Source organism: Cornus florida, unplaced genomic scaffold (genome assembly GCF_030987335.1).
Source record: "Cornus florida cultivar Cherokee Brave unplaced genomic scaffold, ASM3098733v1 CherokeeBrave_3.0.0_Hap2_Chr09, whole genome shotgun sequence".
Classification (NCBI taxonomy): domain Eukaryota; kingdom Viridiplantae; phylum Streptophyta; class Magnoliopsida; order Cornales; family Cornaceae; genus Cornus; species Cornus florida.
Window position 1 is genome coordinate 363,403 of NW_026775579.1, and position 23,880 is coordinate 387,282.

The 23,880-nt window shown below is 36.1% G+C and overlaps 1 protein-coding gene across 4 annotated transcripts; it reads left to right on the plus strand.

Annotated features, from left to right (window-relative positions):
- Positions 1–515: 515 nt before the first annotated feature.
- LOC132273401 (cellulose synthase A catalytic subunit 2 [UDP-forming]-like) lies at positions 516–9,526 on the plus strand. 4 transcript variants are annotated; one of them, XM_059774358.1, is made up of 16 exons: positions 1,002–1,080; positions 1,173–1,209; positions 1,554–1,648; positions 1,753–1,948; positions 2,045–2,265; positions 2,370–2,472; positions 2,561–2,747; positions 3,673–3,939; positions 4,072–4,417; positions 4,750–4,887; positions 5,014–5,139; positions 5,543–5,755; positions 5,903–6,176; positions 7,289–7,485; positions 7,581–7,931; positions 8,570–9,526. In XM_059774358.1, exons 5-16 carry the CDS (start codon positions 2,131–2,133, stop codon positions 9,149–9,151), a joined length of 2,919 nt encoding a protein of 972 aa, XP_059630341.1. In that variant the 5' UTR covers positions 1,002–1,080; positions 1,173–1,209; positions 1,554–1,648; positions 1,753–1,948; positions 2,045–2,130; the 3' UTR covers positions 9,152–9,526. The 4 variants fall into 4 exon arrangements, with proteins under 4 accessions (XP_059630339.1, XP_059630341.1, XP_059630342.1 ...); XM_059774359.1 differs by lacking the exon at positions 1,554–1,648; XM_059774356.1 differs by lacking the exons at positions 1,173–1,209; positions 1,554–1,648 and having other exon boundaries at positions 516–1,080.
- The last annotated feature ends 14,354 nt before the right edge of the window (positions 9,527–23,880 follow it).

Below are 23,880 nucleotides of genomic sequence, written 5' to 3' on the forward strand. Positions count from 1 at the left end.
GGAATAAGGGTTTGGATTAAAATGAAAAAGGAAGGAGGGAAATAACAAAAGCAAAAGGGAAGAAGGGGAAAGTGAGCGGGGGCGGCAGCTTATTTCAACTTTCTTTTTTTTCTTTTTTTTTTTTGAGCCCGAAATGGCACTTCTTCTTAGACCCGTTCCTCACGAGCCGCACGTGACAGTCTTGAGCATAAGCCATTTGCCTTCTTCTTTCCTGTTTGTTAGTCTCTCTCCTCAGTTCTCTCTCTCTAGTCCCTTACATATTACGGTAACACGTATATTTTATATTTATATGTCTTTCTCTCTCTTTCATTTGACAATATATAATATACAGCTCACTCAACCGTGAGAGACAGCCCAGGGCCAGAAACGTCACAATCATCGACACTGTATTTACGAAACTACCCTTCTTTCAACACCACACCAGCAGCTCCGGTGGGCCCACCACCACCACCACAGATTTGGGCCCACTCCAAAAACCCACCCGTTTTCTGATCCATCAAACCATCTCGGTATGTCCCTTCTGCATTACGCGTAGAAATTCAACGCCCTCCATCATCATAGACTCTCTCTCTCTAAAAAACTCGTTCTTGTCTTTGTTGATCTCCCCTCTACCCCAGTCACATTGATTCTCTGAAAACCCATTGATCCACACCACACCAGTTTAACAGAGACCCAACCCTCTTTCCAAGCTGAGTTTCTCTCAAGGAGGGAATCAAATTACCAGAAAAAGGACTCTACTGATATAACTACTATACATTTTCTCATATTATATTACGTTACATATATATCGCTTTTGGTCATTCTTTTATGTGGGGTTGGTTCTTCTTGTGATGGGCTTTTAAGAGTGTTTGCTAAAGAAGAGAAAAGGCTGTGCTTTTCTTCTTCTTGATGGGTTTCGAGTGATTCGTGTGATACTGAGACGTGGGTCTCTCTCTCTTAATTATTTTGGAGGGTTTGTTTGTGTCTGTGAGAGTGAGTGATTAATTGTATTGGGGTTTGATGGATACCAAAGGACGACTCGTTGCGGGTTCACACAACAGAAATGAGTTTGTTCTAATCAATGCTGATGAGATTGGACGAGTAAGTGCCCTCAAAATCTCAATTTGTACATATATATTTTTTGTAGCTATCATCTCTTTAACTCTGAACTACTTTTTAACTCCATTTTTTAGGTTTTGGAGCTATTGGAGGAATGAATGACCTCAAAATGTGATTTTTAAGTTTTTCTTGTCTTCATTTGTGGATTTTGAACAGACCCATCCGCTCATTTTCAGTTTCTCTGATGCTTGTTTGATTTTAATATAGAAAGTCCTTATTTTGGGATATTTTTGGTGGGTTTATTTGTTTGATTTTATCACCTTATTGAGCAGTGATAAATCTAAACTTAATCATGGGTTTAAGTTAATGATGCATATTTCCTTTTAATTTAGGATGCTCTTTTATGAAATTTCTCACTCGTTCGTGCTCCTTCTTCTCAGTCAGTTATCTATCTACCCAAACAGAACAGAGCAAACCGATTTCTCTTAATTATTTGTTTGCTTAATGTGCCCTAGATTCACTATGGACGGCTTTCGCAAAAATGGTGCCTTTTGTGTTCTTAGTTTCTGTATTTCAGATCCAGTCAAAATCACCATTGCTTCAGTCTTGAGTTGGGTTTTTTTATTTTATTTTTTATTTATTTTTTTTTATAATCTTAAAACTTTTTGTGATTTAATGCTGATTTATATATGGCCAATTGTTTGTGTATGACAGGTTACATCTGTAAAGGAATTGAGTGGGCAGATTTGCCAGATTTGTGGAGATGAGATCGAAATTACAGCGGATGGGGAGCCTTTTGTTGCCTGCAACGAATGCGCATTCCCTGTTTGCAGACCTTGCTATGAGTATGAAAGAAGAGAGGGCAATCAGGCTTGCCCTCAATGCAAAACTAGATACAAGCGCATCAAAGGTAATGCTCTTGCCAACGTCATGTTGACTTGGTTACTCACCAGTACACTATTCAATTTTGGTAAGATTATAAAAGAATATCCACCCAAATATTTAGGGAGTCCCAGAGTTGAAGGTGATGAAGAAGAGGATGAATTTGATGATTTGGACAATGAATTTGACCAGAGGGAACCTCAACATATCATGGAGGCGGTGCTCACTTCTCGCCTTAATACTGGCCGTGGCGCCCAAGTCAGTGCTTCCAGGGTTACTACGCCATCGGAGATGGATTCCTCTTCCATCAGTCCAGATATCCCTCTTCTGACCTATGGCGAAGAGGTGAATGTAAATCGATTAAGATTCCCTTAGTTTTTGCTCTTTCTTTGTTGAGGTTTGGGATCAATATATGACAAATTTTGATGGTTGTATATTCTCTGATGAAGGATGCTGGCATTTCTTCCGACAAGCATGCTCTTATAATTCCTCCGTTCATGGGTTGCGGGAAGCGAGTGCATCCTGTGCCATATCCTGATTCCTCAATGTCATGTAAGTTTACTGATTCTGCAGAGTAAATATTTTGTGAACATTTTACATGTTTTTTCACATAGTGAACTTGATGGTGTTGATTTTGCAGTGCCACCTAGGCCAATGGATCCTAAGAAAGACTTAGCAGTATATGGGTATGGTAGTGTTGCATGGAAGGACCGAATGGAGGAGTGGAAAAAAAGGCAGGGTGATAAACTTCAAATGGTTAAGCACCAAGGAGAAAATGGTGGTGGGAACAATGATGGAGATGTTTTGGATGATCCCGATTTACCTACGTAGGTCATTTCTTTCTTTCTATATATATATGTTCTTTTACTAGTACCATATCGTTGGTGTTTTAACTTCTTGTAACTTGTGGTTATTAACTTACCTACATTAGTGGGGTTGGCACATGCCAAGTATGCGAACTACGTTGGTACAAGTTATTGTGGAAGGTGGTGGTACAAGTTAATGCCAAGTTAGCCTATTATATATATGCTCTGTATAAGTTGCTGTGGGTTGGGCCCGTTGAGGTTGGGGTGGGGAGTCATGGAAATGTCTTAGTGGTCGAGTGAAATAGATACCGGGCATGATGTTAAAAAGTACTAGTAGTACGTGACGTTGGCATGAATGCATGACGAGTTACCAAAAGTGAAATGTATATTGGTACTCACAATAAAAATATGCTACACAATCATGTTGATTGTGTAGCAACTATTGCTCTTGCGATTACCAATACAAATTTCATTCTTGTCATGCACTTATGCCCATTACACGTACTGTTTTATTAGCATCATATTTGCATGACTCCCCACCCCACCCCCCACAACTTACACAAAGCATGTGTATATGTGTGCAGAACCTTATATACATCGTAACAAACTTGAAGGAGCTGTCTTGTGTAATCCTGAAATTCGAATTGCAGTATACCCTGTTTGCATGCCTACAAGCCATAGATTAATGGACCAACAAAGCGTTGAGTTGAGTGGTTTGTCCTCTTTCTTTCCAAAAGGGGGTTGAGAGTCCAAGTCTACTAAGAGACACAGCTGGGCATGTGTTATTTTGCTCATGCTTATCTATTAAAAACAAAACCAGTTGCAGTTGTCTAGTCTAGAAGCCATCTAACAAACAAATTATTTATGAAAAGAAATGGATATCCTCTTCCATTATTTATGCACTGCCTTTTCTTTGACTGATGAACCTTCTCATTCTTTTTTATAGGATGGATGAAGGCAGGCAGCCGCTTTCGAGGAAGTTACCAATTCCTTCAAGCAAAATAAACCCGTACAGATTGATCATTCTTCTCCGACTTGTGATTCTTGGATTCTTTTTTCACTATAGGATTCTCCATCCAGTCCATGATGCTTATGGATTGTGGCTTACATCAATTGTTTGTGAAATATGGTTTGCTGTATCATGGATCTTCGATCAGTTTCCTAAATGGTTCCCAATTGAGCGAGAAACATACCTAGATAGACTATCACTGAGGTACATGGGCTCCTCCCCCCCTCCCTCTCCCTCTATGTGTATGTCTGTCATTCTGTTGTCTCTCTCTCACGCACATACAAACAGTGAAACAGATAATATGTTCTAAAGCTAGTGCACATAATATTCTATCAGGTATGAGAAAGAAGGGAAGTCATCTGAGTTGGCTAGCATTGACATATTTGTAAGTACAGTTGATCCTTTGAAAGAGCCTCCACTTATCACTGCAAACACGGTCCTCTCGATCCTCGCCGTGGATTATCCAGTCGACAAGGTTTCATGCTATGTCTCAGATGATGGTGCTGCCATGCTGACTTTTGAAGCCCTCTCTGAGACATCTGAGTTTGCAAGGAAGTGGGTCCCATTCTGCAAGAAGTTTAACATTGAGCCCCGGGCACCAGAATGGTATTTTGCTCAGAAGGTTGACTATCTGAAAGACAAAGTACATCCGACGTTTGTGAGGGATCGTCGTTCAATGAAGGTTTGCAACTTGGTCTTTTCTTTTTTTGACCATATCTGTTTGAGCCCTACAGTTTTGCATGTTGTTTGAACTGCCATGAAATTAACGATGTTGTAAAAATTGCACAGTTAACAATAAAAATAAATTATGGACTTGACATGTGGAGAAATCATATTTTTTTTAGTATTACACAAAGTAGATGATATATTGGTTTTTTTTTTTTTAACTTTTTTTTTTTTATAAATCTTCAATTAATTATAAAACCTCATATTCTTTAGAATAATTTTAAATTAGTATGTATATCTCTCTACTATAATGAGTGGTATTCATTTGCTGTCATGGTGTTGCTACAGAGGGAATATGAAGAGTTTAAAGTGCGGATAAATGGATTAGTTGCTATGGCACAAAAGGTTCCTGAGGAAGGTTGGACAATGCAGGATGGGACTCCATGGCCAGGGAACAATGTCAGGGATCATCCTGGAATGATCCAGGTGTGGAGCGTACTCTGAGTGCTTCAATATATATTTGGGCTGATTGACATATTTTAGGACTCACCCATATTAATGTTCAGATATTGAAAATTTTGACGAATAGAACTTTGCATCTGCCTTTAACAGGTATTTCTAGGTCATAATGGTGTCCGTGACATTGAAGGAAATGAATTACCTCGTCTCATATATGTTTCTCGTGAGAAGAGACTTGGGTTTGATCACCACAAAAAGGCTGGAGCCATGAATGCTCTGGTAGCTTTCGCTCTCTCTCCAAACTTTTGATAAATCATTCTTTCTCCTCCTCCCCGCCCCCGCAAATTATTATTATTATTATTTTAATTTTCCTAGTTGGTACTCTCACGCCCCAATTATATGTGTGTGTGTGTGTGTGTGTGTATGTATATGTATGTCAAGTCAATTTTGCTATTTTTTGATAATTTTGACTGATGTTTCTAGGTGCGGTTCTCGGCAGTCATCTCAAATGCTCCTTACCTACTCAATGTTGCAAATTATTATTATTATTATTATTATTTTAATTTTCCTAGTTGGTACTCTCACGCCCCAATCATATGTGTGTGTGTGTGTGTGTGTGTGTATGTATATGTATGTCAAGTCAATTTTGCTATTTTTTGATAATTTTGACTGATGTTTCTAGGTGCGGGTCTCGGCAGTCATCTCAAATGCTCCTTACCTACTCAATGTTGATTGTGATCACTATATAAACAATAGTAAGGCACTTCGGGAAGCTATGTGCTTCATGATGGATCTCACCTCGGGGAAAAAAATATGCTATGTGCAGTTTCCCCAAAGGTTTGATGGGATTGACCGTCATGATAGATACTCAAATCGCAATGTTGTATTCTTTGATGTATGTATATAACTTCTTGGCAGTTTGATATTATCCATGCATACATAATATACAAGAATGGGCACACATATTTTTTTATATTGATTTTTATATTATACTATTAATATTCTTTCAGCAAAACTAAATTCTTTTCCGAACTGAAAACAGATCAATATGAAAGGACTGGATGGGATCCAAGGACCGATTTATGTTGGAACTGGATGTGTCTTCAGGAGGCAAGCACTCTATGGATTTGATGCCCCCATAAAAAAGAAACCCCCAGGGAAGACATGCAATTGTTGGCCTAAGTGGTGCTGCTGCTTTTGTGGGTCTAGAAATAAAAATAGGAAAGGGAAGTCAAAGGAGAAAAAGAAGACGACAAAGAGGAGGGAGGCTTCAACACAGATACATGCACTTGAAAATATTGAGGAAGGTATCGAAGGTGAGGAGCAAATTTAAAGCGGCTATCAATATTACATTTTTCAACATGTTATGAAGTTTGCAAATATACCAAGTAATTCATGAATGAGATATTCCCCCGAATTCCTGAATAAATCCTCCAACAAATCATGCTTATTTCTTACCCCTAAAATGCAATATCCTTATGATAACCCAGGAAAAAAAAAAAAAAAAAAATTTATTTATGATTCTTAATATATGATAATTATTTCTTGATTTATTTATGATAGTCATCCTACTATTAGTTTCACCAAAAAATCCCAAATTTGTCACTTTCGGGGTTTGTAGTTTTTATTGTTCATGCTTAAATGCTAGGAAGCACGGATACTCCAAAATGGGCGAAGAATCCGTGTCCGACACGGACACGCGTCGGACACGCCAAAAAACGTGTCTGAACTTTTTTAATTTTTTTGAATTTTCGGACACGGCAAAGATACTCCGCGGACACGGCATGGACACTCCGCGGACATGGACACGGACAGGGACACGGCATGGACACTTATGGAAATTTTTTTTTTTTTTTTTTGAATGCTGATATGTTCTTTTTTTTTTTGTTTTGTACTACCCTTTTGGTATTGTAAATGGTAAAAGTCCTAGGTCAAATGATGGATGGGAAGAGATGATAGTACACTGACTTGTTTTTGTATCTTTTTTGGGGACTAGCCTTTAGGATTTTGTGAATGTTAATAGTCCTTGCTGTCTATGCTTTTGTATTTGGAGTAAAGTTGCAATGATGATCAAATGATACTAGTTATTATTTTAATGTCTTATTTTTTATTTAGTTTTATAATTCTGCAATATTGTTCTTTTATAGTTTATTAGTTATGAGTTATGATTTGTGTTTTTTTTTCATTGTGAGGTTGATGAAAAATAGTAACACTCAGTAATTTTTAAAGTACTACATCATATATATATATATACTATTCACCGTGTCTGTGTCCTAATTTTTTTGGATTTGCCGTGTCGGTGTCGTGTCGTATCCGTGTCCCGTATCCGTGTCCGTGCTTCTTAGCTTAAATGTTTTTATTTTGGTAAAGCATTCTTAAATTTTGTTATGTTACCATATATTTTGCTAAAGAGTAATCTGCATTGCAGGAATAGATAATGAAAGGTCATCTCTCATGCCCCAGATAAAGTTTGAGAAAAAATATGGGCAGTCGCCAGTTTTCATTGCTTCAACACTTCTCGAAGAAGGTGGAGTTCCACCGGGAGCAACTTCTGCATCGCTATTGAAAGAAGCCATTCATGTTATCAGTTGTGGTTACGAAGATAAAACGGAATGGGGGAAAGAGGTATGCTGCTAAATGCTTCAAGTTCTAGAGTCTTTGAGCTTTCTTTCAAGTGGGATATACAATTTTATCTCCTCTTCATTTCTATTATGTTCCAGGTCGGATGGATATATGGTTCTGTTACTGAGGATATATTAACTGGGTTCAAGATGCACTGCCATGGCTGGCGATCAGTGTACTGTATGCCCAAAAGGCCTGCATTTAAGGGATCGGCCCCCATAAATCTTTCGGATCGTCTGCACCAAGTTCTCCGGTGGGCCTTGGGATCTGTTGAGATTTTCTTGAGCAGGCACTGTCCAATATGGTATGGATATGGGTGTGGTTTGAAACCGCTGGAGCGATTTTCGTATATAAACTCAGTTGTTTATCCATTGACATCCCTTCCTTTGGTTGTTTATTGTACCCTGCCAGCTGTATGTCTCCTTACTGGGGAGTTCATTGTCCCCGAGGTAAGCCCCAGCTGTATCAGATTTTGAATAGTATCCTTTTTACTCATGATGACCATTTTAAGAATGAAAACAGTGCATTTTGAATAGTATCCTTTTTACTCATGAGTTGAAATAATTAACAAAGCATCAATTATCTGATGTTTTATTAACATTTCGAATTTTCATTATTATTATTATTTTTGAGTGATACGAGTAACTTTTATATATTTATTTATTTTGTTTTATGGATCTTAAATATCAAACTTGTTTCCATTTTGACTTCAACTGCTGTGTAATAAAATGGAAATTTAAAAAAATTATGCATCCTAATTCCTATTGGTTCAAACTCTTCTTTACTGGGTAAAGGATGCCTAGGCGCAGATGGCTCCCATCCGTTATGAAATTGAGTATCAAACGTCAAGAGACTTTGTTGATTTAAAAACTTGGAAACATGATTGTTGCTGTAGCTGTGGTGTAAATAGATCTCTGCCAGTGGCCTGGCTTTGGGCCCATCTCTACAGAGGTGCTCGGAGATAGACTGTACCCATAGATTAGTAGACACATAAACGGCTCTCGGAAAGATAAAAATGTGTTCAAAAATCTAATCTTGCATTGGCTTGTAAGGTTTTCAGGTAATAAGTTTCTTAAATTTTTTGCAGATTAGCAACTATGCCAGTATAGTCTTCATGGCCCTCTTCATATCAATTGCTGCAACAAGTGTCTTGGAGATGCAGTGGGGAGGTGTTGGCATAGACGACTGGTGGAGAAATGAACAGTTCTGGGTGATTGGTGGTGTCTCATCGCACCTTTTTGCCCTCTTCCAAGGCCTTCTTAAAGTTTTGGCAGGAGTCAACACAGCTTTCACTGTAACGTCCAAAGGAGGAGATGATGGGGAGTTTTCCGAGCTGTACCTCTTTAAGTGGACGTCTTTGCTAATCCCTCCCATGACTCTGTTGATTATAAACATAATTGGGGTCATGGTTGGTGTATCAGATGCCATCAATAACGGATACGAAACATGGGGCCCACTATTTGGCAAGCTATTCTTCGCTTTCTGGGTCATCGTCCATCTTTATCCCTTCCTGAAAGGACTAATGGGGAAACAGGATAGTGTTCCTACCATAATTGTGGTATGGTCAATTCTTCTGGCTTCAATTTTCTCACTTTTATGGGTTCGAATCAACCCATTCTTGTCAAGAGGTGGTATTGTATTAGAAGTTTGTGGTCTAGATTGTGATTAAGATACATATTAGAAATTTTTGATGGTTTGAGTTATATGTAGAAAGATTGTTTGGGAGTTACAGAGGAGGGCTGCATCTTGAGGTGAAGCTGAAGACTACTTGAAAATGCTACGATCATTGATAAAAGTCAATTAGTATAAATGAGTTGGAAGGGAATTCTTGATTGGTTGTGTAAATAAAAAAAAGGAGTGGGACTTGACATATTGATATTTGTTTTGCAAATTCTCGTTGATTTTTTTGGTACATTTGGTTTTTGGGTTTTGTTTGGAAGGGATGGAATTTAGAGAATCTGTCTGTAATCCCCACAAGACCAAAAAGTTAGTTTTCTTCAGAATTTATATAATACCACCCTTCTCAATAAGGGATATCAAGCAAGGAAGTCTTCGTTTCTTTTTTTCCAATCCTTCTTTCATTAATTTTTTTCCCTCAATAACTTGGATTGAATTCCTTAGTGGTCAGATTTCGTCCAGTAGTCTAATGTTGATGAGATAGATCAATGTGCCTAACAACCCCAAACAATGCAAAAGTGGGATTTCAAAAGCATTGGATCTCTAGACTTGTTGACAAGAGATGCTTGTATACCAATTACAAGGATCACTTGGTCTTACATAACACATAGGCTTTCACATAGTGGTTATTGCATTCTCCTGCATTTAAAGTCTCTTGATGAGCTTCCTGAGTTTACCCTACAAGTTGAGTAAGTATCCGCAACTGCTGGTCCAATCTCCACCCGTGATGGAGTACATAACCCTCTCCAGCTCGCTTGGAGGATCCAAGTCGGAATAAATTGCCTTTTAGCATTATTCTCACTGCTTTTCCATAATTAAGTTCATGGTAAGTTTGTGTTAGATAATACTTCTTCAGTCCCACCACTTTAGATGTTCACTTTTGAAATTCTAACTTTTAAAGGGATTTGACCTTTAATACTTTTTTATGGGTAAATTGCATTGACACCCCCTGAGGTTACTGTCAATGTCACTCAGATGCGGATCAACCATTTTTTTAGCAATGACACTCGTATGGTTTCAAATGTCATATTTGCCCCTAATTATTTAATTCAATTAATTTACAAAATATCAGCCCTGTTAATTGACAAAATTACCCTCATCATTAAGTCTTTTTCTCTATCATAATCTCTAACTTTTTTTTTTTGTTTTTTTGGTTCATTTTAGTATCTAGCCGCCGACATTTCCTCTCTCTCATTCTCCTCATTCTTACTATGTTTATTTTATTCTCCTCATTCTTACTGGTGGTCGATGGAGGGAAACATAACTAGCGGTGAAGGAGATGGCGGCTAGGGCAAGTTAATTTGTAGAATTTTGGGGAAAAATGTTGCGGTTTAGTGGTTGTGGCGGTGTTGGATTTGTGATTGAGATGAGAAAGGGAATGAAAGTGGATGTGCCAGTAGAAAAGAGAATTGGTGGGAATGGTGAGATAAAAACAGCCATCGTTGTTTTTAATTTTTTTTCCGTTCTCTTGTGGCTGTGCCTGGTGGTGGTGGGGTTGTCTGGGTTGGACATGTCTACTTTTTTTTTTTTTTTTTGGTCCTATTGTGGTGGGTCTAGGATTGCCGTGGCTGTTTTTACTTTTTTTTTCTACTTTGGTGGTGGTGGTGGTTGTTGTTGTGTTGTTTGGGTGTGTTTGTGGTGGTACGTGTGTAGGTTATCAGGGTGTTTCAAAAGTTAAATTTTTACTTTTTCTATTGTGGTGGTGGTAGTAGACCTGTCAATTGAGCAGATCCTGATCCGGATCCGATCCAAATCCTATCCGATTAGTTGGATATGGATTGAACAAAAAATTCGCTAACCCAATTACGATCCGAATCCGATAATCCGTTAGCCTAACAAATCAGATATGGATTATGCTGATCCGATCCGAACATAATTATATATATATATATCTCAAGGTAACGCAAAAAACCAAATATATATATATATATATATATATATATATATATATATGTATATATATAATATTATATGTACAATAGTGTGATGTTCTCATCCACATACTAATAAATATTCTAATATATATACGAATAATATCACTCTTTATTCATTAACAAAGAGTAAATAATTTTTTCTTTTCTTTCCTTTCATATTTTACTTATCTTTTATTTTATATCTTTTTCTTATAATCATTATTTTTTTAAATTTCTTTTGACATTAATTTATATTTCTTTTTCTTTTTTCTTTTTTATTTTTTTATTTATAAAAAAAAAATTTACATTTTTATCGGATCGGGTCGGATTATCGGATCGAATATCCGTTTATTAACAAATTGGATTTGGATCGACTTACAAAATATCTGTCGGATTATCAGATCGGATCGACTAAAATTCTTATTGGATTCGGATCGGATCAGGCTTGATCCGATCTAAATATGATCCGTTTACAGGTCTAGGTGGTGGTGGTTCTGGTAGCGTCTAGGTGTGTTGGTGGTGTTGCCTTAGTGTGGTGGTGTTTGGGTATGTTGTGGTGGTTATGGTGATGTTTGGATGTGATTATGGTGGTGTACAGTTATCTGGCTATTTCAAAAAAAAAAAAATTTAAAAAATTCTTTTTTCTTTTTATGTTGTGGTGGTGGTTATGGTGGTATAAGTATTGTTATATATAAACTATATCTATATGTATAGAAGAGATGAAGAGGTTAGCTTGGACAATAAAAATTAGTTAGGATGTTAAATTTGTAATTTCATGATTTAAATAGAGTTGTTGACAAGTTAAAGAGTTAAAAGGTAATTTTATATGGTCTTAGAGGTCTGGAGGAGGTGTTAATGCATATTTTTGAAACCTCAGGGGGTGTCAATGTAAGAAAAGCCATTGATTCTCTACTGAGTGGCGTTGACCAAAACCTTAGGGACGTCAGTGCAATTTACCATTTTTTATTGCATTGGAATGAATAAATTTTTAAATTTACCTTTTGTTTTGAATTAGTGGGGTCCATAATGATGTTTATCCTTTCGATAAATTGGGATGCTGAAAGACTTTTTTATCCCTATTTGGCCAAAATTACTAACTTTGTTAAAAAAATTGGGAATGTTACAAAACATAGTATATTGATTTTTGAAATAGGACAACTATTGCAAGACAACTAAAAAAAGAAAGATAGACTACTTATATTGGACGGAGGAAGTAAGTTTTTTGTTCACGATAATAGTAAGTTCATTCTAATTAAACAGAATCAAGATGACGAATTGTAAATCCATAGGCATCACTGAATTGGTATTTCGATGATAAAAAAACAAGAAAAAAGAAGAAGTACAACTTAAGTTATTTCTTTTCCTTTAGCAAGCCAAACACTATTGGATATATGGTAATGAAAGGAGTGAGAGAGGCTGTATAATAATAGAAGGTGATAGGGAAATTTGAATCTGATAGGAAGTTGGAAAGACATGGAAGTTCAGAGGTTTGGATAAACTATAAGTGGTAGGGATAATGACAACTACTCTTCCCGAAAACAGTCAAGAGAACCTTTTCTTTATGTGAACACTGTTAGGGAAATGGATATTTTCATAAATTAGAAGAGGGCTTTTCATCAAATGATCTTGATCCATCTCTAGAAGCTACTTTAATGCAAAAAGAAAATGATGATATATTCATTTGATTTAGTAAACTTAATTAGAGATTTATGAAAACATCAAATCCATCCACAAAAGGAATGTTCTCCCTTATGAAGATCCCTTCAGCTCCTTCTTCCTTATTAGGTCACCATAATCACCATGGTAGTCTTGCTAGGAATAACTTATATAACGTCCATGAAGACCTTGGAAGCATAGCTTGTGGGAACCTCCATTAGATGAGAACTGTGATACCCCCCAATTTTAGAATAAGGGTTGATTAGGTCCGGGCACAAAACCGGAGAATATCAAAACAATTAGGTATTTAAAATGAACACATAATACAAAAGCATAAATAAAGAATAAATAAAAAAGCTGAAAAGAAAACTAAAATTATAATCTAATAATTAAATCCTCATAATAAACTTCAATAAATAATAAATCTCTCTGATACCAATAATCCTCCAAAATACAACTCAGGAATCTATACCATGTGGACCCCTAATAAAATCCTAACTGAAATAACAATAATAATTGTCTAAGTCTGAATGCTGAAAATAAAAGATAGAATCCTATGTAAATGACTGGAAGAGTGATGATAACTGGTTTCTGCTCTGCACGAATAAGATTTACACCTGGTATTGATGATGACCTGAAAAATAAATAGTGGGTTAGGCCCATGAAAAGTCATTTCTACTAGATCCCAAATAGAGACCCGATAAACGAATATATCCTAGTCAAACTCATGCAATAGCAACGTAGTCGGTATATATATACACGCATGAAATACTCTCACTAGATTATAGGGTAGACTTAACTGGATAGTAGGCATCATGCAAACCGCACACAAGGTAGTCATGAGTACCATCATCTACCAGGGCACACACATCCTCTATATCTAGCTATCCCAGAGCGATATACGCCTCCTAACCATCGATCCCGAGATCTTAAGCTCGTATCATGGTACATAAATATATATAAAGTCATATCCTAACAATGCCATATAAAATACCGAAACCATATCTATACAATAGCACGGTTACATATAATAAATAAAAGTCATATTCTGACAATGGCACATCATCCATATCCTAACAATGGAATGCTAGCTCACCCTTAATATACAACCATATCTTGACAATGGTGTATAATGGAACCATATGTTGACAATGGTCCTTAAACAATCAAACAGGTAATAGATTAAATATATATATATATATATATATATATATCATATAATACAGCCACAACATGATTATAATCATAAATAGATCAATTGTAATTGTTAATACAATATAAGCAATAATAAACATCATGTAAACAACTTATAAGTCATTTAAAATTTGTTATGTCTTAAATCATAATATATTAGTGTATATTATGCATTCTGTGATTTTACCAAGTTCATATAAATAATTTAAATTCATTAAAATAGGCCAAAACCTCATCTGAAAACCCAAAACACAAATCCCAGTCCTAGGCTAAACTGAGTCGGCTCATTCTTGAATGAGTCGACTCCTTTAGCAACTGAGCCGACTCCTTTTCACTTGAGTCAACTCATCCCTACCACGAGTCTTCTGCTTCATTTTCCAGCCTCTATAACTAAGCTGGACTCTATTGTTAAAGGTCTTAAGCTTCAGTTCTAAGTCCCAAACGTCTCCAATAATTTATTTAAAGTAATTAGACATGTTTAGATCAAGGTGAAACAACAATTCATGCATTAAATCACAGGAATATATGTTGGTCGTATGCTGTACCAAGTATGTTTGCCTATTTAATGTTAAAAACAGGTATAATAGAGCTTACAAGGGCTTATTCTATTAGCATTATGGTGTACAATGGCTTAAATCATCACATAGGGGTAGTATTATCTTTTACTATTTTGTGATACAATTACACAAGGGTTTGAGATAGTATATTGCAGCTATCTAGCCTGTTCAGGCTTATTTTTTATGCAAATTGAGGTTCAACACTTGAAAATTAGCCACAAGGTTTTGTAGGGGCATTATAGTTTTTTACAATGATATTATATGTTTATATATATGTTCAGATACATGCATTGTATTGAACAACTGTGGTTTAGCCTTCATTGTGACTTATACAGTCTCAGGATCTGTTTTAAGCTATAATTGACAAGTGGCTGTTATAAGGACAATTTGGTCTTTCTACATTGATCTCAGATGAATGACATGTTGCTGTGGTCCTAGTGTGAGAGTGTATACACTACTATTGTATTTCTTAGAGGCTAAGTTTAGATAAGAATGCTATTACAGCTTTATCTTAGTGAGGTGTAATTTTTGGTACACTAGAGGACAAAACAGTTGAGGTGGCAAGGGTGTATTGGTCCATTCACATGAAGAATGTTAGAACATTCTTTATGCAATCATTGGCTAAAGGTGATAGGTGGATATCCTTATTGAAGAAGGACTAGTGTAGTGAGCTTCACTATATATATGTTGTGATAGAAGTTTTAGGCTTTAAGCCTTGTTAAAAATCCATAAAAGCAACCTGCATTATACTATACTCGAGAGCCTCCTTTGAGCAAACATTTCTAAGACTTTTGGTGATGATCTGAGCTTGCAATCTTCAAAGAAATGTCATTGGATTGATCCTTGTTACTGTACTCACTATGGAGGTTGATTTGTTGTCAAAGATTGCTGGTGCAAGGATGGTTTGAAGGTTGAGTTTAAGCCTAAGGTTACTGTGGTGCCAATTGAAGGTTGTTGTTTAGTGGTCGTTTTAGGAGATGATTCTTTTTCTTGCAGTAAGAGATTGGACTCATCCATGGTTTGGGATACGCTTTCTGTGAGATTGTCCTTTTGAGAGACATTTCATTTTATTTTTGATTTTATGGCATTGCTATTTATATAGTCACCCTTGCATGTGTATATGCCTTATTGTTTTTGCGCATGCCTTAGAGACATGTTTAGGATGTGTGACTACGTGTTGGTTTATGTGATGATAGAAATGATGCATTTCTCACATGTTATATTTGCTTATTATGCTAGTATTATTAGTGATGTATAGCATGCTGTTGTTTATTTGGATCCCTATGAGATATGTGATCTATTTGGTTGTCGTATGTGGCCTATATGATATACTTGTAGAGTATTATTTGGGTCATGTGTTATGCTTTATGAGTATGTGCAACGTGAGTTTCGAGTACATACATTGGTGCATTGTAGTTGCATACATGGTGTGCATTTATTTTAGGATTTGTGACATGGTCACTATATTTGTGGTTTGTTTTATGAGGAGGCACATGGGACCATTGTTTTTTTTTTTTTTTTTTTTTTTCGGTGTTTCATTGATAGGTTTCATCATGACATGAGTTCATGGCATTATAGCATGGGTTGTTACCTACGGGCGTGTGACTCAAAAATAACTATATTGCATTGGGTTGTTACCTGCGGGCATGTGACTCAAAAATAACTATTCATTCACGATGTTCATACCATTTTGTCATTCATGCATTGATGCATGGGGTTTTGTGACCTTGGTTGTTGGGATGGTGATGTGTGAACAACATGGTGGACTTGTGTTTTGAGGATTTGGTTATTCATGATACGGATTTTGATTCAACATGGTGATTTTTGTGTGTTGCCTTTTGGTGGATTTGTTTCAGGATGGTGTGGGAATGTATAATTTTGTGATCATTGATGACTTCTTTAGAGAGTTTGACTTTGGAGCTATTTTGGGAGACTTGTTGACACTTTTGTTTTCTGATTCGTTTGGTTTGTCGCATTGGTGATAGGTGATTGTTTTGTGGTGACATCTTTCTTTGATTCTCTTGTAGAGAGATTTTTATTAAAGGATAGGTTCGAGGTGTGATACTCAGTTTGGAGACTTGATGTATTAAGGGGACCTTGTATATAAGATATCGGTGTATTGTCTTGTGGTAAGGATTATTGTGACTTAGAAAATATTGATGTTTTTCTGATTTTGTGGAATTCGATCCATTTTGGTTTTAGGGCACAGACTTTTCAGGCTTTGGATTCGTGTTTGAGAGTTTTTTGATAGAAGTGTTTTAAGGAGTCCTTGATTTGGTTGAGTGAATTGATCTATGTATTTAGTGATTCATGAGTTGTTGGTTTTCTTCGTATTGAGGATTTGAGGTCTTAAGCGTGATGGTGCTTATAACATTGTTGTTAGAGTTTTGGGATTGTCTAAGATGGTCTGGCCAGAAGTCTTTGGACCATACCCCAACTCTCACAGGATGTCTAGTTACCACAATGCTTTGGCAATGATTATTTTGTGACATTGATGTCATTTGTATCAAGAGATTTCATGGGTAGACTTGGTGGGGGCATGTTATGAATTAGCGTTTTATATTGTCATGCTACTGTACGAAATTGTGTGTTATGGGTGAGTGCTAGTTGCCGTCAATGCTACCTTACTGAGGATTATGTGTGGGTGGGCTCTAGACACTGTCAATGCTACCATGCATTTGAGTACATTATGGGCGGGTTCTAGTCACTATTCATTCTACCATGTTGCCCTTAGCTAGGTATCAAAATTCGATGTGTTGCTGTTTGGAGTTCTTTTGGTGATTGTCATTGGATTGTGTGTTGATTCGTTTGGAGACGTATTTCACGGTTTTGTAGTTCCCTGTTCTTTTGTTTGATCTTGAGGTTTTGGGAGTTGTCCTTTAGTACTTGATGATGTGTTTCTGAATGTGACCTTGCGTTTGGTCCTTGTTTTGTTCTCTATAGGATGTGTCTGATTTCAGAGATGAAATCTCTTTAAGGAGGGTAAGTTGTGATGACTGTGTCATCTTTTCCTTTTTTCCAGCATTTATTTATTTTTATTTCGTTTCTTGTCACCTTAAAGGGTTTTGTAGTACCCGAGGTAGGGTTTAATGTCCAGGATATGATTTCCGGTACTTCATGCATTCACTTTAATTTATTTTATTGTTAGTGCATAGTTTAATTATGTAACAAAGCATGCTAGTTTATTTTCATTTCTTGGGGGTATAATTGCATTGTTTCTTTGGGAGACATTTTCGTTTTTAGGGTTCTTTGTGTGATTATCTTTTTGAGATATTTTTGGTTAGGGACCTTTTTGCAATTATTTTTGTGAGATATTTAGAAGAAGGACCTTTTTGCAATTTTTGAAAAGTGTGACAAGTGTCACCTTTTCCTTGGATCATTTGTTGACTTTTAGTTAAAGACACTTGGAAGGCTTAGATTGTGATAAGTGTAGGGTGGAGATTGAATCTTGTGAGGGTGCATAGGATTGTGACAAGTGGAGGGGTGAGATTTGTGTGTGTGTGTGTGTGAGGTAGTGTTAATATAGTTTTATTGTTTTACAACTCATTTAGTTAATGGAAAACCTAGTAATTTCATTGTCTTCTTCACTTCCTCTCACCTAACCACCATTGAAGACATTAAACCCTAGCCTTGGAACCTTGAATTCAACCATCTTCCACTACCTTTTTGGCCTAGCCTTTGAAAGACAAAAGCTTCCCTTCACCTTCCTTTACAACACCTTGTTCTTGGATTCCATTTTGTTCTCATTTTTCCTTGGATTATAGAGATTCAATTCTCTAATGAGGTAGGGAGTATTTTATGTTTATATTCTTATTGTTTTATTATGTATTTGAGGTTAATATATATTATATGCATGTTATATGAATTGTTGGGTTGCATATAGATGAATATTTTATGTAATTAACCTAGGGTTTCATATTGTTCAAGGCTTGTATATGATATACCTATTGCAAAGATGTTATTTCATTTGGTGGAAAATTGATTTCTAGTTGACCGCCTCCTTTCTAAGTGATAGAAAAATGGACTTTATAATGCGAGAGGTCGCTTCGCAAGGTCAAAATATTCGAATGTGGTTTCGGAAGCTTTAAAAAGTTAAATTTACATTTTTAAAACCACTACTACAACTAATGAAGCATAGCGAGTAGGGATCGTCCGTAGGGATTAAACACGTAGTCGGAATTCAACTTTGAATCTAGTGGATCGCAAGATTACAAGGAGAGATTGGTTGATTAAACTAAGATGCAATGAAATTAAAATGCAATTAAAAACAACTAAATTGAGATAGGTTTTGATTGGTAGGAAAAGAGGTCTTGGGGTGTTGGAATCACCGCTGAGCTCATTCACCAAATCACACACTTTTAACTAATTGGGGAAAACATTCTTATGAACAAAATGCAACTACCAATTGCGATATTAAGCATGGACCATCAAATTCAAGTATGAATTGTCTTTTTAACCAACAAATAAACTAAGTGTAGAACAACCCATCAATTCTAAGCATGACCCATCAAAGTAGTCAACAATTGTAGAAAACATCAATCTAGAGAATTATGGAAATTGCAACAATAAGCCATGGAATATTAAATCAAGCATAGATTGTGTACCTACTTACAAGCATGAATTAAATTGTAGAACAACCCATCAAGCATAAGCATAATCCATCAAATTAGTTGACAAATCCATTCAATGAAAACCATACATAGTCATCACTAGGTTCTCTATCAACCATACATAGACATGCAATTAACATAGAAAAACTAGTGTAGAGATTAATTCTCAAATAATCACACATAAGACAACATGCAATCACAAAGAGAATCACTAAGAAGAATTAAAGCATATGAATCATAGAGATATAATCCTCAATTAATTACACATAGACATGCAACTAATCTAGAGAATTAATAGGAAGAAATAAACCATAGAAATCATAGAGATAAACCAAGATTCATTTTATACACAAGGTTATAGCGCTAATCATAAGATAAATTCCCCAAGAAGTCAAGAGAAAGGGTTTAGTTTACAAGCTTGGGGTTCATCCAAACACCAAGCCTAGTCAATCATGGAGAAGGTGGATGTGGTCATGGAACCCTCAAAGGATATCTCCAAACATGGCTCCATCTTCTTCTTTGATGAATTCTAGAGAGAGACTGTGTAGATCTTCAAGTGTGCTCTTGGTGCCTCCACTCTCCTCTTTTCCCAAAACCCTAATCTCTAACTTTTCTGGAGAGAGACTATCAAATTATTACAATGTAAATTCAAACAATAAATTCAAGACCTCTACAAAAATGTTCAATTTAATTTTAATACAAGCCTTTTTGTGTAGGCAACAAGTCATAAAATAGCCATTTTATTGGTCTAATCCCGCAACCAAAAGTTAGGTGGAATTTGGACGCGCTCAGGTTTTAAACAGCTCATTGCCAGCAGGTTTTCGATCGATCGAAGGAGACTTCGATGGATCGAAGATAACTTTAATCGATCGAAGATGATGTGGCTAGAAAATATCTTCTATTGGCCTTATCCTTTGCTAAGCTGGCATGTTGACGTGGCTTAGATGGATCGACAAGGCTTTGATCAATTGTGGTTGAATCTTCGATTGATCGAAGGTACTCTAATGCACTTTTTCTAACTTTTTTTAAGATTCTCTTCTTGACTCCAAAAAGGGGCTAATAGGCTTTTTTTTTAGCTTGTTTGAACCTTATTAACCTAAAATAGACAAAAACAAGGATTAGAACTAAAACGAGAAAGTAAGATAGATGAATGAACTAACATACCCTAGCTTAGGTGCTAAAATGTGCAACATTTGAGCACTTATCACTAATAATTTCTTATAGTTGTAACTATAAAGTTCCGATATGATTCTTGCCAATGATTTCCTAGTGACTTAGTACTATGTTGTTATTGAATCAAGGATTTGAAACTTACTATCTATTAACATGAATGGATTTCTTAAGTTGACAACATTGTATTAGGGTATTTTCATTCACATTGTGGACTTATCATTGCAAATGCAATGGTAGTTGAAGACTTAGGGCATGGATTGTATGGTTTCCAAACTTGGTCGTGCAAAGAAAGTGGTTAAGTGCATTATATACTTATGTATACATTGTGATATTACTTGTTGATTTTGGAAACTTAGGGCATTTTGTTTATGACATGGCTAGAGCACGGCTCTAGTGCTGGAGATATGAGTTCTCCCTAATATAGTGCACACTAGGGTAGTTACCGGCGGGCTAGTAACCCAAAATAGCTATTTCGTGTGACGATCCAAATTTCCACAAACCCGGATAAGTCAATGTGACCCGAAAGTTGATCCGATAATGGATCCAGAATGTGAAAGCGAAAACAAAACATAAAGTCGGTGAAAAGAGAACAAATGTGGAAGCAAAATGGTGAAAATAGACCAAGTATGCCACCAAGGGAAAAATGGTCATTTCACATGCAAACAAAGTCTCAAGAGATGTATGTCATCCTTAAGACACAAACATAGCTTCCCATGAAGCCATGGAACTTAAAAGAGAACAAAATGCGGAAGTGAAGTTTTAAAAACGGACAAGTTTAGCCCTAGGGGCAAAATCATAATTTCCAGAAAGATACCAGTACTACTGAGCACACCAATGGAATAGACTAAAAAATCGCTTGATTCGGAATCCGGAGAAAGAAGCTATGGCCTAACGACGAAAAATGAACAATAAAAGCCCTAGGGGCAAACTGGTAATTTTTTAGAAAGATCTAAGTGCAACCGAGCATACCGTTGGATAGACTACGAGAAATTAATAAAGTTAAAAAAAAAAAAAATTCACTTGAATCGGAGTCCGGATGAAGGAGAAAAGCCAAAAACAAAATCGGTGTCGTGGCGGGCCAACAAGTGTCAGGCCATGCACCCCCGCGCCCGCGCGACGCCTATGTGCGGGTTCGCGCACCCACCAGCGCCCCAACTAGCGCCCACCATGGCACTCAGCTGACAACAACCCAACAACACTGATTTTTCGGATTGAAATGCAATTTTGGACCCTTAGATGACATTTTTTTGGAAAAACAAGAAGAAGAAACTCCCCTGAAAATAACTTTTCTAATCAAATCGTGTCGAAAGAAAATTTTATTTTTGAGTTGAAATGCCCAAAATACCCCTGAGTTCAGTTTTGACAAAAAATGCAAAAAATGAAGTTTGCTTCAAGTGTTCAAATGACCAAATATGAAGTTGTGGACTAAAACGATTGTGCGCACAAATGTAATAAGTGTTTTGAAGTGTGTGGGAATGGTCCATGACCCCCAATTATGCCCAATGCAAAATCCGACCTATCAAACCTAAAAAATGTCTTAAAATAGGAAATTTGAAGCCTACCATCAAGTATAACATGCAACCATGATATTTTGAGCAAAGTAAACATTCTCGCAAACGTAATATACATAATAAAATGCATCCCAATGGTTCATAACCTCAAAATACACTATATGCAAAATATGACGTGCTTGAACCACAAAATCATGAAAAATATCCTTTTTAAGTACTTTGTGAAGTCAATTATCATAGATGCATTCAAAAGACCGTTTGGCCCTTGGCTACATGTCACATATGATATAAGAACACTACAAAGAATGATAAAACACACTTCCTACCATCCAAGCTCAAAATGACATGCTAAAGCTTTTCATTTTTCAAATTTTCACATATTTAAGTATAAGTTCAAGTTGCATGAAAGTAAAGCATAAGGTCATTGGCTCTTGGCCCCATCACATATATGTCAAATACATCACAAAAGGTATACTTACGTACACATTACATATTTAGAACCAAATATACAAGTTTTGACATTTTAAACTAAAAATAGCATTTCATGCTAACATTTGTATGAATAAAATACTTCAAGTCTACAAATCATCCAAGGCATAATGCAAATCCCGAATCTTGATTCTTGTACCTGAAAAATGTTCCCACCACGTGGGTGAGTAACATAAAGCTACTCGTAGGGAATGAACATACGTATAACCTAAAGTTTTGTAAGTATTTACAAGTTGATATAAATCAATCCATGTAGTTCATGCCATCTAATGTCTATGTCCAAGCTGAGACTAAGGGATCATCATAAGTTATATTAGAACATCGACAACATAAACCACAATAAATAAGCAATTAAACAACATGAAACTTCAAATACCAAGTAATGAAATAAAAATCCACAAAGTAAACAACTTGGAATTGAAATGCAAAATCAAACAAGCGGAAACTTGGACATCATGCTGGAATAAAACCGACACCAAGCATCATTTGGGTTACTAGCCCGTGGGTGATTTCCCCTTAAGTGCGCACTAAAAATAGAGGGCTCTCATATCCCTCGTACTAGAGCCGAGCCCTAGCCATAATTATATTTACGACATCCCCAAGCTTTCAAAATCAACAAGTAGTGCACAACAAGTATATACATATATACTAAATGCACATAATCAAATACCACACACAATAAAAATGTGGAAACACACAAGACGTGCCCTAGGTTTTCAACTACCATGGCATGTAACATAATAGGTCTTGAAAGCATCAAAGGTGCAATTAAATCATAATTTCATTCAATAGAAGCTAATTAAATAAAAATTAATTAATTCCCCTAGATTGCAAAATATCACCAAATGACATGAAATTAACATATAATGACCAACATACCATGAATAACTCAAATATCAAGTCAAAAGTCTAATTAAGTCATCAAAACACTTCGTTAATTTTTAATTAACTTAATAAATAAAAAATCTCTAAATTTCAAAAGTCATCCAAAAATTTCAAAAATAATATATGATAAATAACAAGTCATGGGCTCTCCAAATATCATATTACTAATTAAATCTAAGCATGCTTCAACTATAAAATTAAATCATCATTTAATTAAAATAAAAATTATTTCTAGATCTAAACTTTAAACATGCATATAAATTATATAAACCTCAAAAACATGTAAAACACTAAGATTATAAACATTAAACACCCCCTACCTCACTTTGAGATGAAATCTCAAATCTCACCAAAATGAAACTCCACAAAATGCGATGAAACTTCGGGGTTTTGAATGGGACAATAAGGAGAACAAGAAATCCTCAAGAGATAAGACCCAAATCCAAGCTTGAACTCCCAGCCCAAAAAATCAAAGTGTTACAAATGGAAAACCGATCGGATAGAAATGATCGCGTTGTCGAGGAGATCAAAAAAGTCTAAATCGCGAAGATGAAAATCAAAGAAGAAATAGATGAAAAGAGGAGAGAGAAGGGGCAGCTCTAAGGTCCTTCAATGGAGGCTATGGCTACTACTTTTACATGGAAGAAAAAGTGAAATGACTTTCTCTCTCATCCACTAACCCTAAATAGGTAAAAAAGGTGACCCAAACAGTCCGAACAGGCCCCGTCCGGGT